The sequence below is a fragment of the Ammodytes marinus genome (assembly GCF_949987685.1).
Source record: "Ammodytes marinus genome assembly, contig: scaffold_109, whole genome shotgun sequence".
NCBI classification, from domain to species: domain Eukaryota; kingdom Metazoa; phylum Chordata; class Actinopteri; order Uranoscopiformes; family Ammodytidae; genus Ammodytes; species Ammodytes marinus.
Genome location: NW_027648054.1, coordinates 5001 through 20000, shown reverse-complemented (window position 1 = coordinate 20000; position 15000 = coordinate 5001). Strand labels below are relative to the sequence as shown.

The 15000-nt window shown below is 40.0% G+C and overlaps 1 protein-coding gene across 1 annotated transcript in view; it reads left to right on the top strand.

Moving 5' to 3' along the window:
• The window catches only part of LOC307271134 (transcription factor COE3-like), a gene marked incomplete at both ends in the record, with an annotated part of 103213 nt that extends 90607 nt beyond the window's left edge, over positions 1-12606 (top strand). The window contains 3 exons of the mRNA XM_080055004.1: positions 3905-4084; positions 9321-9395; positions 12575-12606. Of these exons, the coding sequence (XP_079911130.1) occupies positions 3905-4084; positions 9321-9395; positions 12575-12606 (287 nt within the window). The remainder of the gene's footprint in view (positions 1-3904; positions 4085-9320; positions 9396-12574) is intronic.
• Between the last annotated feature and the right edge of the window lie 2394 nt (positions 12607-15000).

Genomic DNA, 15000 nt, shown 5'->3' with positions numbered 1-15000 from the left:
TATGAACCTTGTGTGACTTTGAACTGTGAAATGAACACACACACACACACACACACACACACACACAGACGTTATTTCTACTAAAACAAAACAGTTACAGAGAATGACCAACTCCCACCAAACTGATAGAGTCGCTGTGTTTCTGTGACTGTGTGCGTCACGGCTACGACATCTGGGTTTAACAGTTAACATCGTTACTAAGTGATTCACTGCATTTCACTTGTGCTATTCTACAAGTCAAATCACTTTTTGTCAAAATCAGTGAATATCTCCTCATGATCCGCTACCTGTCTGTACTGTGGGTGCAATTAATACACAGCCTGGGCTCTGTAAATGGGCATGTTGCTAGCTATGGTGAGCCCCCCTTTGTTTACATACCAGTTTACAGAGCCTAGGCTGTGAATTAACACTGGACTTATTTTTAGCGCGCACTGTGTCTCAGTTGGTAGAGCGGGTCGGCCGATGATCAAAGGGTTGGAGGTTCGATCCCCGCCCTGCCACCTGTGTCGTGGTTGTTGTGTCCTTGGGCAAGACACTTCACCCACCTTGCCTCGTGTGAATGTCTATAGTTAGCCTGCTGCTATCGGTGTATGAATGTGTGTGTGAATGGTAACGTGGGAAAGGAAAACAGGTCTCCCTTGTAAAAGAGTCTTCGGTCTCAATGGGATTTACCTGTAGAAATAAAGGTTAAAAAGTATGGACATGTAGCAATGATTGAAGAGATATCCACTGATTTTGAACCAACATTATTTATATGTCATGTGTAGACTCATGTTTTGACAGTTTACACCAAAAAGGTTGCGTTAATTTCCACGTATAACTTAAAGTCCTACTTCACCGGTTTGAATATGAAGGTGTATTGAATTCTGAGATCCTATGTAGTATAAACGTGCGAAAAAAATTTAAATCGGTTCATCCTAGCCTGAGAAAAGGCAGAAAGAGTGTTTTTTTTAACCCTATATTTCTCTTTCTCGTGACATCACAGAAAGAGAAATATAGGGTTAAAAAAAAACTTACTTTGTAAATATTACTGTGATGTCACAGTAAAAGACATCACAGTAATATTTACAAAGTACGTATTTCTATATTTTCTCATATCCTAATTTTCTATGTATTCTTTAAGCCCCCTATAGAGCGCTTTGAATGGCCTTGTGTCTGAATTGTGCTATATAAATAAACCTGCCTTGCCTTACTATACTAACATACTATAATATATCCTATTTGTAAGTCACTAATGTGTTAAAAATTGGTCTTTTTCAACTAAACTATATGAAAGTATTTATTGGTCATTTTTTGGGTTAAAAGGCAAGGTAAGGCAAGTTTATTTCTATAGCACAATTCAAACACAAGGCCACTCAAAGTGCTTTACAGGGGCAAGATTAAAATACATAAAACACATTAGAAGACATTTAAAAGCGAATGAAAAGAAGTAAAACATTTAAATAAAATAAAAAGTACAGGTTAAAATGGAAACAGAAAAGTCTTCAGACAAACAATAGTGACATGAGCCGCTCCCATTTAACATGTGTTTCCCATCGCCGGGCAAAACTCCATCAGTTACTACTGGGAATAGAGCCGGCCCAAACCAGGATGTGTGTGTGTGTGTGTGTGTGTGTGTGTGTGTGTGTGTGTGTGTGTGTGTGTGTGTGTGTGTGTGTGTGTGTGTGTGTGTGTGTGTGTGTGTGTGTGTGTGTGTGTGTGTGTGTGTGTGTGTGTGTGTGTGTGTGTGTGTGTGTGTGTGTGTGTAACTCTGTGTGTGTGTGTGTGTGTGTGCAAGTATATGTCCATAGTGTGTGAGTGTGTGCGCGTCTGTGTGCATGCGTGCTTGTGTATCCCGGTCTTTGTGTGTGAGTGTGTGTGTGTCTGTGCATGTCCCAATGTGTCTAAGTGAGTGTGTGTGTGTGTGTGTGTGTGTGTGTGTGTGTGTGTGTGTGTGTGTGTGTGTGTGTGTGTGTGTGTGTGTGTGTGTGTGTGTGTGTGTGGGAATGTGGGGGAGCCTCTTTAGGGGGTCAAAAGTCATTGGGGAACATTGGTATTCAATGTTCAGTGCATGTTGTATAAGAGTCAATATACTGTCTAGCACTCACAGACACACACACACTCACACACACACACACACACACACACACACACACACACACACACGAACACACACACCAGGGTCAATACACTGTGTAAGCTCTAAGCTGTGAAGAGGTAAAAGTTGAAGGACAGACAGTGAGCGGTTAGAAACAGGCGTTGTGATGTCACCTATGAGGTCACAGAGAAGAGGCCAATTAGATTTAGAGGAGACAGCACACACACATACACACACACACACACACACACACACACACACACACACACATGCAGACACACCTACTGTAAACTTGTAGCCTACCTAGGTGTTAAGTGATTCTGGAGAACGCTTGTTGTCAAAATCACTTATTGTGGAAAATCAGTGAATATCTCCTCATGATCCACTACCTGTCTGTACTGTGTGCATGCACTGAGAAAAAAGTCTAATCTTAAAGGTGCAGTGTGTAATATGACATCATCAAGAAAGTTCTACAAAGTTCTAGAATGCAACGCTCCCTGGGTAACACCAACCCTTTAGAATAATAACAGAAGCTACAGTGGCCTTCAAGGACAAGAACAATTCTAAATTTTAAACAATGCACCTGATGACATTCCAACTATGACATTTTCAAGATGGCGGCACTAGGCCTTGGTCCAAGATATGCAGAAATATGGACATATATGAGACCCTTTCTAAGGGGAAAAAAAATTATTCAAAACATTTTTTTCAGCTATTATGCACTAAATTAAATGTACTTATGGATATTATATTTACTTTCTACAAAATCTGCTAGGAAATAAAACCCAACATTCTACACACTGCAGGTTGAACACACAGCCTAGGCTCTGTAATAAGTCTGTAAACAAAGTGTATCACTTTACCACCATGCCCAGTGCATTGCATAAAACCCATCTAATTCTCACCCTTCTCCCCTCTCTGTCTCCGCAGGCTACTCCCGTAACTCGTATATATTGTTATGCTTATAATATGTTTAAGTTGTGTATTATTTTACCATGCGCATTAAATTGACAAAACAATAAACATAAATGCCTTAACATAAAATATACACCCTCCAATCTCACCCTCTGTTTCCTATTAATACACAGCCTAGGCTCTGTAAACTGGTCTGTTAATACACAGCCTAGGCTCTGTAAACTGGTCTGTTAATACACTGCCTAGCCTCTGTAAACTGGTCTGTTAATACACGGCCTAGGCTCTGTAAACTGGTCTGTTAATATACTGCCTAGGCTCTGTAAACTGGTATGTAAACAAAAGGGGCCACTGCATACCCCCCCCCCTGATCCTGCCTTCCTCATCACCTCACCACCCATTGTGTATTTATTTTAAACTGTTTTTAATTCTATTTGTGTACCTTGCTTTTAAACAGTGTATGTTATTGAATTATTTGAATGTAAGGCGACCTTGAGAGCTTTTGAAAGGCGCCTCGAAATAAAATGTATTATTATTATTATTATATTATCACTGTAGCACCATGCTCATTGCATAAAAAACCCATCTAATCTCATATACGGGCGACTGTGTCTCAGGTGGTAGAGCGGGTCGGCCGATGATCAAAGGGTTGGAGGTTCGATCCCCGCCCTGCCACCTGTGTCAGAGTTGTTGTGTCCTTGGGCAAGACACTTCACCCACCTTGCCTCGTGTGAATGTCGATAGTTAGCTGCTGCTATCGGTGTATGAATGTGTGTGTGAATGGTAACATGGGAAAGGAAAACAGGTCTCCCTTGTAAAAGAGTCTTCGGACTCAATGGGATTTACCTGTAGAAATAAAGGTTAAAAAAAATAAAAATAAAATAAAATATACTTTCCTTCTCTCTGTCTCTGCAGGATACTCCCGTAACTCCAGCAGTGTGTCTCCCCGCGGCTACGTGCCGAGCTCGACCCCCCAGCAGTCAAACTACAACAGCATCTCTTCTTCTATGAACGGATACGGAGCGGGCATGACCAACCTGGGCGTACCCGGCTCCCCGAGCTTCCTTAACGGCTCCACCAACTCTGCCTACGCAAGTGAGTAGAAAACACAGTCGAATTCAACTAAAAGAAACTGTTACATAACACATTAAAGGCAAGGCAAGGCAAGTTTATTTATATAGCACAATTCAAACACAAGGCCACTCAAAGTGCTTTACAGGGGCAAGATTAGAATACATAAAACACATTAGAAGACATTTAAAAGCGAATGAAAAGAAGTAAAACATTTAAATAAAATTAAAAACCAAATCTCATCTGTTGGTGAGAGGCAGCAAGCACCAAGCATCATTTAAACTGTTTAAAGGTGCAGGGTGTAATATGACATCATCAAGAAAGTTCTAGAATGCAACGCTCCCTGGGTAACCCCAACCCTTTAGAATAATAACAGAAGCTACAGTGGCCTTCAAGGACGAGAACAATTCTAAATTTTAAACAATGCACCTGATGACATTCGAACCAACATGGATGCCTCCATAAAACCTGCCTGCTCAATGTACAAAATGTAATATTAATATTTGTAATTCTCCGCTCAGGAGGATCATTCAGATTATTGGCAGAGGTGATTTTACACCAATGAGGACATATTTATGAATGAGGATATTGATTTTAGCTAATAAATTACTTAAAATGTTACACAGTGTCCCTTTAAACAAAGCAACACACACTCAACTAGCTGATACTTTGTACATTTAGGTGGAAATGGGAGTCGGAAAATATAGAATTTTTGGAGATTTTGAAACATGCACCAAGCATCCTTTAAAAACTGAACCAGAGAAACACACACTTCATATCCATATTGAATAGAACGTAATATCATTCAACACTATTGTGTTTTATGGAACCAGGATCATCATTCAGCCTACGCAAGAGAGTAGAAAAAAATATTAATTAAATGACACTCAAACTAACCAAATCTCATCCTTATCAGAGGCAGCGAGCACAAAGCATAATTTTTACCTGTTATACAATGCAACCCGCACTCATCAATATTTCTGAAACAGTCTAATTTTTCCTCTGATGATCATAAATTACATGTAACAGCAAACGAGACCATCAGTGCAAAGAATGCTATTGGTTCAAAGGGGTTGTAGAATTACAAAAAACTGAAAGTTCCTCGGAGCACCTTTTAAATAAACTAAATATAACCAAATAAATCTCGTCTGTTTTGAGACGCAGCGAGCACCAAGCATCCTTTAAAATCTGTTCATACAAAGCAGCACACACTCCACTAGAGAATCTACAAAAATCACAACGTGTGTGTGTGTGTGTGTGTGTGTGTGTGTGTGTGTGTGTGTGTGTGTGTGTGTGTGTGTGTGTGTGTGTGTGTGTGTGTGTGTGTGTGTGTGTGTGTGTGTGTGTGTGTGTGTGTGTGTGTGTGTGTGTGTGTGTGTGTGTGTGTGTGTGTGTGTGTGTGTGTGTGTGTGTGTGTGTGTGTGTGTGTGAATCGCTTGGATAGTTTTCAGTCTTTTTTTCTGCTGTTTTTCTGAAACTGATTAACTTGCCTGGAGTGGAAGTAGCAGGTGTATCGCCTAAACCTCTTCCCTAGTGGTGTGTGTGTGTGTTTCTATCTGTCTCTGTGTGTGTGTGTGTGTGTGTGTGTGTGTGTGTGTATTTCTCTCTCTTTGTGTGTTTGTGTGTGTATGTTTGAGTGCAAGCGAGCGGGCGTGCATGTGTGTGTGTGTTTCTTTCTGTTCGTGTGTGTGTGTGTGTCTCTCTCTGTCCGTGTGTGTGTGTTTCTCTCTCTGTCCATGTGTGTGTGTGTGTGTGTGTGTGTGTGTGTGTGTCTCTGTTCGTGTGTGTGTGTCTCTCTGTTCGTGTGTGTGTGTGTGTGTGTGTGTGTGTGTGTGTGTGTGTGTGTTGTTGTTTGGCGTACATTTCAAAGGGCTCAGTGAGTTCTCAGTGAGTCTAGTGTATAGAGTATTTCTCGCTGCGTTGCCAGGTGAAGTCGTCCCTAGCGACTAAACAAAAGGTGTTGCAGCTTCTCGCCTGGATGAGCTGCAAGTTTACACTGGAAAAAATAATAAATAAAAATCTTACTAAGAATGGTTTATTGGTGAGATTTCTGGTCAAAATATCGTAGTTTTCGGACTATAAGCCGCGCCTTTTTCCCCATTTTCTGACCCTGTTATTACACAGCACAGTATATGTTCTGTAGCTAGTCTACTAACTATTGCACTAAAGGGTAACACTTGAATACGTTATGCAAATATGCAACTTGTTTGTTGAAATGTTAATAAATGGGAGCTTCCTCAAGCAGCCATCTCTTTCCCGACAATCCCCTCTGTGCACGAACTCTTACATATGGTAATTAAACATTAAAACACCTGTGGCTTATAGTGCGGAAAATACGGTAACTAAAATAAGGCACATTCACCTAAAAAAACAACATTTTAGTGAGATGTATGGGAGGTTCAACACGTGGTTGGTTCTAAATATATTTGTCATAAGAACCAGAGCATAGCGCGCCTCAACTAAACAGTTACTCTATTCAGCGTAATTCTATGTTTAAAGGAATACTTCACCCATACAGAACCAGCGTTCTATCATTATAAAATCACTATTATAATATAATGAATGAGGATTTTCTTCCCTCAGTCTTCCCTTGGCCCAGCTGTCCTGTTAATCCTAACCCTTACTGTGATGTCACAAGAAGGAAACTGTAGGGTTAGACAGTGAGACCATTAAACACTCTTTCTGCCTTTTCTCAGCTAGGATGATCCGATTTAATTTTTTTTGCACATTTATACTAAATAGGATCTCAGAGTTCAACACACCTTCATATTCCAACCGGTGAAGTAGGGCTTTAATACATGTGAAAAACATAAAAAAAATTGTTTTACTTATTTCAAATCAGTCCATAATAGATCGCTGCTTCTTACCTACACACACACACACACACACACACACACACACACACACACACACACACACACACACACACACACACACACACACACACACACAGAGGGAGACACACACACACACACACACACCTTGTACAGTTTGTGTGGATGAAGCCTCTCATGTCGGATCAGGTTTGTTTTTGCTTTTTGTTTTTCAAAATAAAAGTCCTGAAAGTTATGGATCAACTTTTTGCCAGATGTTCAGATTATCAGAGCATGTTCAGACTTTGGCCCGATCCTCCTCTCCCTCCCTGTTGCATCTTCCTAAACAGCATGATTCACTCTGTAGCAGCCAGTAATGTAGTAACCAACGATATGCAATAATTGCCCAAAAAAAAACAGTTTTTTTACATACTAAAAATTGATATCTTAGTATCTTGCAAATGACGTCATAGAATTTCACACACGCGGCCAAGTGCACACACTGAGGCAAGGCAAGGCAAGGCAAGGCAAGGCAAGGCAAGGCAAGGCAAGGCAAGGCAAGGCAAGGCAAGGCAAGGCAAGGCAAGGCAAGGCAAGGCAAGGCAAGGCAAGGCTAGTTTATTTCTATAGCACAATTCAGACACAAGGCCACTCAAAGTGCTTTACAGGGGCAAGATTAGAATACATAAAACACATTATAAAACATTTAAAAGCGAATAAAAGAAGCAAATAAAATAAAAATTGCAGGTTAAAATGGAAACAGAAAAGTCTTCAGACTCGATTTAAAAGAACTGAGAGTTGCAGCAGACCTCAAGTTTTCTGGGAGTTTGTTCCAGATATTTGGTGCATAATAACTAAAAGCTGCTTCTCCTTGTTTAGTCCTAACTCTAGGGACTGTAAGTGCACACACTGAGCGGAGAAGCTTTTATCACCTCTAATTAAAACAGACTGAAGTAGTTTTATGTTTTTGGCAATGTTATGTTATCGCTGGTGACAACATTTTTGGCTGCTACATACCTCCATCCCGTCACTCACTCACTCACATGCCTATAGAATCCCCTCTCTCTCTCTCTTTCTCTCTCTCTCTTTATCTCTCTCTTTATCTATCTGTCTGTCTGTCTGTCTGTCTGTCTGTCTCTCTATCTATCTATCTATCTATCTATCTATCTATCTATCTATCTATCTATCTATCTATCTATCTATCTATCTATCTATCTATCTATCTATCTATCTATCTATCTATCTATCTATCTATCTATCTGTCTGTCTGTCTGTCTGTCTGTCTGTCTGTCTGTCTGTCTGTCTGTCTGTCTGTCTGTCTGTCTGTCTGTCTGTCTGTCTCTCTGTCTGTCTGTGTGTGTGTCTCTCTCTCTCTGTCTCTCTGTCTCTCTCTCCCTCTCTCTCTCTCTCTCCCCCTCTCTCTCTCCCCCTCTCTCTCTCCCTCTCTCCCTCTCTCTCTCTCCCTTATTAAAGATGGAGTCAGTGATTCTGGACAGTCACTCGTTATCAAAATCAGTGAATAACTTCCAAAATAAACTGTCTGTATTTGCTCTACCGTACACACTATGCTATGGTGGGCCCCTTTGTTTGCATACCAGTTTACAGAGCCTAGGCTGTGTATTAACACTGGATTTTTTCAGCTCACACACAGTACAGACAGGTAGTGGATCATGAGGAGATATTCACTGATTTTGACAAAAAGTGATTTTGACAACAAGCGTTCTCCAGAATCACTGACTATAATATTATACTAAAAATCTAAGGCCATACATCTCTCCATCTCCTATCATCTCTCTCTCTCCGGGCCCCTATTCATTCTGGTCTGTCGTGGTTTACAGCCTAGGCTCTGTAAACATATCTATCCACTAATCCACTCTCCTATCCATTGGCCCTTATTATATATATATACAGTACAGGCCAAAAGTTTGGACACGCTCAATGCGTTTCCTTTATTTTTATGACTAGTTACAATGTAGATTCTCACTGAAGGCATCAAAACTTTGAATGAACACATGTGGAATTCTTTGCTAAACCATTTCAGGTGACTCCCTAATGAAGTGCATTGAGAGAGCACCAAGGGTTTGTAGCGCTGTCAAAAAAGCAAAGGGTGCCTACTTTGAGGAATCTAAAATATAAGACCTATTTAAGAGTCATTTCACACTTTTTTGTTAAGTACATAATTCCATATGTCCCTTCAAAGTGTTGATGCCTTCAGTGAGAATCTACAACGTAAATAGTCGTGAAAATAAAGAAAACGCATTGAATGAAAAGGTGTGTCCAAACTTTTGGCCTGTACTGTATATATATATATCACCTCTCTCTACGTGGTTTACAGCCTAGGCTCTGTAAACATATCTATCCACTCTCCTATCCATGGGCCCTTATTATATATATATCACATCTCTCTCTGCGGGCCCCTATTCATTCTGTCGTTATCGGTTTTTCAGTCAAACAGAAGAGTGCCTTCGCCCCCGTGGTGCGACCCCAGACTTCCCCGTCCCCAAACGGAGGCAACCTGCAGGGTGAGCATTCACTCTCTCACTCTCTCACTCACTCACTCCCATCCTCTCCCTGTCACTACCTCTCACTGGCCCTAGTTTAGATATGAAGCATGGAACAGAGCTTGTTTTAAAACACAATGAGGTAAAAGTTGATCCATAACTTTGGGCACGTAAAAATGTTAGAAATGAATTTGATCAAGAAATGGTTATCTGTTACTGTGTCTTTAATATTCAACATAAAAGTTAAATTATTATTTTGTCCATGCATTTTATTTTTTAAAGATATATCTTCTATTATTTTTGATTCTTTTTAAACTCTCTCACTCACTCACACTCCCTATCTTACCCCTATCACTAGCAGCCCTGTGTCCATAGCATTCACTCTCTCACTCACTCCCTACCCCTATCACTAGCAGCCCTGTGTCCATAGCATTCACTCTCTCACTCTCTCACTCCTATCCTACCCCTATCACTAGCAGCCCTGTGTCCATAGCATTCACTCGCTCACTCACTCTCTCCCTATCACTAGCAGCCCTGTGTCCATAGCATTCACTCTCTCACTCACTCACTCCCTAACCCTATCACTAGCAGCCCTGTGTCCATAGCATTCACTCTCTCACTCACTCTCTCCCTATCACTAGCAGCCCTGTGTCCATAGCATTCACTCTCTCACTCACTCTCTCCCTATCACTAGCAGCCCTGTGTCCATAGCATTCACTCTCTCACTCACTCTCTCCCTATCACTAGCAGCCCTGTGTCCATAGCATTCACTCTTTATTATTTCTTTATTAAGGACAAATGCATTAAAAACATTGTTTCATATTATAAAAACATAAAACAGATGCCACGCATACAGGTGTTAGTCAAAACTAATCTGCAACCCCTGTCCCTGATTAGGCATCTCCTAAAAAATTCACATGAATAAAAATACAGGGATCATACATAGTAGACATAAAACAAAAATAAAAGAAATAACTCACTCACTCCCATCCTATCCCTATCACTAGCAGCCCTGTGTTCATAGCATTCACTCTCTCACTCACTCCCTATCCCTATCACTAGCAGCCCTGTGTCCATAGCATTCACTCACTCACTCACTCCCTATCCCTATCACTAGCAGCCCTGTGTCCATAGCATTCACTCACTCTCTCCCCATCACTAGCAGCCCTGTGTCCATAGCATTCACTCTCTCACTCTCTCACTCCTATCCTACCCCTATCACTAGCAGCCCTGTGTCCATAGCATTCACTCTCTCACTCTCTCACTCCTATCCTATCCCTATCACTAGCAGCCCTGTGTCCATAGCATTCACTCACTCACTCTCTCCCTATCCTATCCCTATCACTAGCAGCCCTGTGTCCATAGCATTCACTCTCTCACTCTCTCCCTAACCTATCCCATAGCCCACTAAGCAAATCATTAGATAGTATAGTTATTTTTTTTTTTTTTAACCTTTATTTATACAGGTAAATCCCATTGAGACCGAAGACTCTTTTACAAGGGAGACCTGTTTTCCTTTCCCACGTTACCATTCACACACACATTCATACACCGATAGCAGCAGGCTAACTATCGACATTAGATATATCGCATGAAGAAGAGCTGGTTTTTAAAAAGCTAAAAGGTTAAACGTCGATCCATAACTTTCGGGCACATAAAAATGTATTCAAAACTTTTCTTTCTTTTGATTTAACTCATCTAATTTGATTTGATTTGATTTGATTCAATTTATTTCAGACATATCAAACATACAAAACAAAATGAAAAGCATGGAAATACAATAAACAAATTATGTTTTCACAAAAAAATAAAAATAAAAGAAAACAAATTATCTGTATTTCTGTGATATGCCTGAAAAGGAGCAGGAAGAAGTATACACTTATTTAATCCTACCCCTAATCATTTTGGAACTTGGATAATAATTTGCTTTCAGATTTCCATCGTGATTGTGGACACATAATACACATAGAACACAACGGCATATACAGTAAGGGCCATTCTAGGTTAGGTATTGGATTATGGATTCGGGTAATTGCAAACGCTTTTGTTAATTTGTGTTCACTGTTACTTAATTTTGACACGTAAACTTGTGAATCAAATCAAATCAAATCAGTTTTATTTGTATAGCCCAAAATCACAAATACATGTGTCTCAGTGGGCTTTACATTCCATACAGTATGATACAATATGACACCCTGCCCTTATCTATCTATCTATCTATCTATCTATCTATCCCTCTGCCCTTACACCCTTAGCTCGGCTGAGAAAAAACTCCCAGTAAAAAACCCTTTACCGGGATTAAAAAAAAAAAATTTAAGAAATCTCAGGGAGAGTCGACAGAGTAAGGGATCCCTCTCCCAGGACGGACATACTGCAATAGATGTCATAAGTAGAGAAAAATCACGAAGGAATTTGATCATTGACCAGGTGATTACATGGTAATACTAAAGTAAAGTGTGGATGAATGGAAACATGAAAAGAAGTTTGTTGTTCGCTTGTTGACTGCATTTGTGTCTGAAACTCTAAAGTGAACTAAACCTATTTTTTTCTTGTGTGCGTGTCTCTCTCTCTCTGTGTCTCTGTGTGTGTGTGTGTGTGTGTGTGTGTGTGTGTCTCTCTCTCTCTCTCTCTGTGTGTCTCTGTTTGTGTGTCTCTCTCTCTCTCTCTCTCTCTCTCTCTCTCTCTGTGTCTCTCTGTGTGTGTGTGTCTCTCTCTCTCTCTCTCTCTCTGTGTCTCTCTCTGTTTGTGTGTGTCTCTCTCTCTCTCTCTCTCTCTCTCTCTCTCTCTCTCTCTCTCTCTCTCTGTGTCTCTCTGTTTGTGTGTGTGTCTGTGTGTGTGTCTCTCTCTCTCTCTCTCTCTCTCTCTCTCTCTCTCTCTCTGTGTCTCTCTCTCTCTCTGTGTGTGTGTCTCTCTGTTTGTGTGTGTGTCTGTGTGTGTGTCTCTCTGTGTGTCTCTCTGTTTGTGTGTCTGTGTGTGTGTCTCTCTGTGTGTCTCTCTGTTTGTGTGTGTGTCTCTCTGTTTGTGTGTGTGTCTCTCTGTTTGTGTGTGTGTCTCTCTGTTTGTGTGTGTGTCTGTGTGTGTGTGTCTCTCTGTGTGTGTCTCTCTCTCTGTGTGTGTGTCTCTCTGTTTGTGTGTGTGTCTGTGTGTGTGTCTCTCTCTCTGTATGTGTGTCTCTCTGTTTGTGTGTGTTGGTTTTGCAGCTATGGCGGGTCTCATCGTTCCGCCGATGTGAGGAGAAATCGTCCACAAGAAGAAAGAAAACGTCAAAATCCTTCAACTCACACAACTACAATACAATCTTTCCAATCATTTCTACATTGGAACAGAGTCCAATCACCCAGAATTCAACACCACATCAACAGTGCAAAGAATCGGACTCTCGGTTTATCATATCGTGGACTTTTTTTGGGTCCTGTGGGAAATACTTAAACTTAACTTTGAACATGTTGTGTGTGAGTTATTGTAACAAAGGTTCATTTGACTTCATCACCCGCTGTGAGACAGTAAAGGAAAAAGGGGGAGGGTCCATCCAGAGCTTTTGTGACATCACGCTATGACATAATTAAGGTTTTGTCGATTTAAAGGTGCAGTGTGTAATATGACATCATCAAGAAAGTTCTAGAAAGTTCTAGAATGCAACACTCCCTGGGTAACCCCACCCCTTTAGAATAATAACAGAAGCTACAGTGGCCTTCAAGGACAAGAACAATTATAAATTTTAAACAATGCACCTGATGACATTCCAACTATGACAATTTCAAGATGGCGGCACTAGGCCTTGGTCCAAAATATGCAGAAATATGGACATATATGAGACCCTTTCTAAGGGAAAAAAAAATAATTCAAACTTTTTTTTTTAGCAATTATGCACTAAATTAAATGTACTTATGGATATTATAATTACTTTCTACAAAATCTGCTAGGAAATAAAATCCAAAATTCTACACACTGCAGCTTTAACTAATACATATCGATTTAAAGGTACAGTGTGTAATATGGGAATTTTAAATGGCATCTAGTGGTGAGATTGTAGATGTCAGCGCTCCCTTGCTAACTAATTCTCCATTTGGGGAGAATTTACAGAAGCTACGGTGGCCTTCAAGGACAAGAAGCTATAGTTACTAAAGATGGCATCATCCACCACTGCCTCAAGTCTTTCCACAATATCAAGTGATGAGGTGAAGATGTATTTAGTTATTTATTCTATAGTACTTCTTCTTCTTCTTCTTGGTCTTCCAACAGGTGCATTTCCCCAGGACGCCCACTATATATAAAAACGTGTAAGGCCGTTAAGTTTGTCCGTTCTGTGCTACTGTAGAAACATGGCGGTGCAACATGGCGGCCTCAGCGCCCCGCTCCTATGTAGATATAAAAGGCTCATTCTAAGCGCATAAAAAAACAAAAATACCCATAAACTCTACACACTGCTCCTTTAAACTCGTAATATTTGCCCAGAAGCTTTCGGTGGACTGAGAACCCTATTCAGACTGAGTCCAAACACCAGGAAAAATCTTCAAATATGAAAAAAAAAAAAAATGATTTCCAGATTTGAAAGGTTTCCAATCAAGAAATCCTCCCCTAAAACTCCCTGAACAAACGATCAAGTCTTCAGCAAACGATCATACTGTCTTTCAGCGTTTTGATTCATTCATGTCTGTACAAAAGCTTTTTAACGATGTTTCAACTCTTATTCTTAAAAAGGAGGAAAATGCAGTAAGTTTCTAAAAGCTCAAAGAGGCAGAAAAAATGTCTTTTACTTTGGTTTTTTTTTTTTTTTTTTTTTTTTTGTTTTGGTCGTGTCTTATTTTGAAAAACTCAAGTACAATACTTCTGTTTTGCGGGTGTTTCACGTGTTAGATTTTAACCATAAAAAACTTGCAGCAGTTTTTAACTCACATTTTAGGCCCATTTACACTTAGCGGTACGGTACAGTTCGGCACGTAACTAATTAAGTTGTAATTTATTAGTCCATTTACACGAGGCACATTGAAAATTTGTCTCTTCTTATATCCCCTCTCAAGTTCCCACACTCCATTGGGGGTAGTTAAGGGTACTAAAAAAGAAATATATAAAAAAAAAAATTGCTATTAATTTTTTAATTTTTTTGTGAACCGGACCCTTTTTTGGGACCCTTTGGTACGACTTGGTGTCCCAATGAAAAAGTGACAAAAATAGGGACAGCACTGTTCAGCAATTTGGGTACCCTTAGCAACTAGTCTAATAATAATTTTTGCCAGTTCTATTTTTATTTTGAATTTTATATTTTATTGTGGAAATGCAATTGAATGCGTGCCGGACCGAAAACAAACCGCTAAGTGTAAACCGGGCTTTTCGGTACCAATACTTTCTTGATTGTGCTTATTTTCTATGTATTTATACAGTCTGTTTTTGGGGGTTTGGGGGTTTTGGGGGAAGGGGAGTTGCTCTGTGTTTAGGCCTGAACATATATCTGTAAACACATTGGATGTCTTATACCTTTTAGATATTGTAAAAAGAGTGAAAACAGTGAAAATACATTTAAAAAGTTTTTTTTTTTTTTTTTTTTTTTGTAAAAACTTAAAACAAAATGAAAAACGTCTCGGACATCGTCGGACTGTTTTTTAAAAGCAGGACGTTAAATAAATTT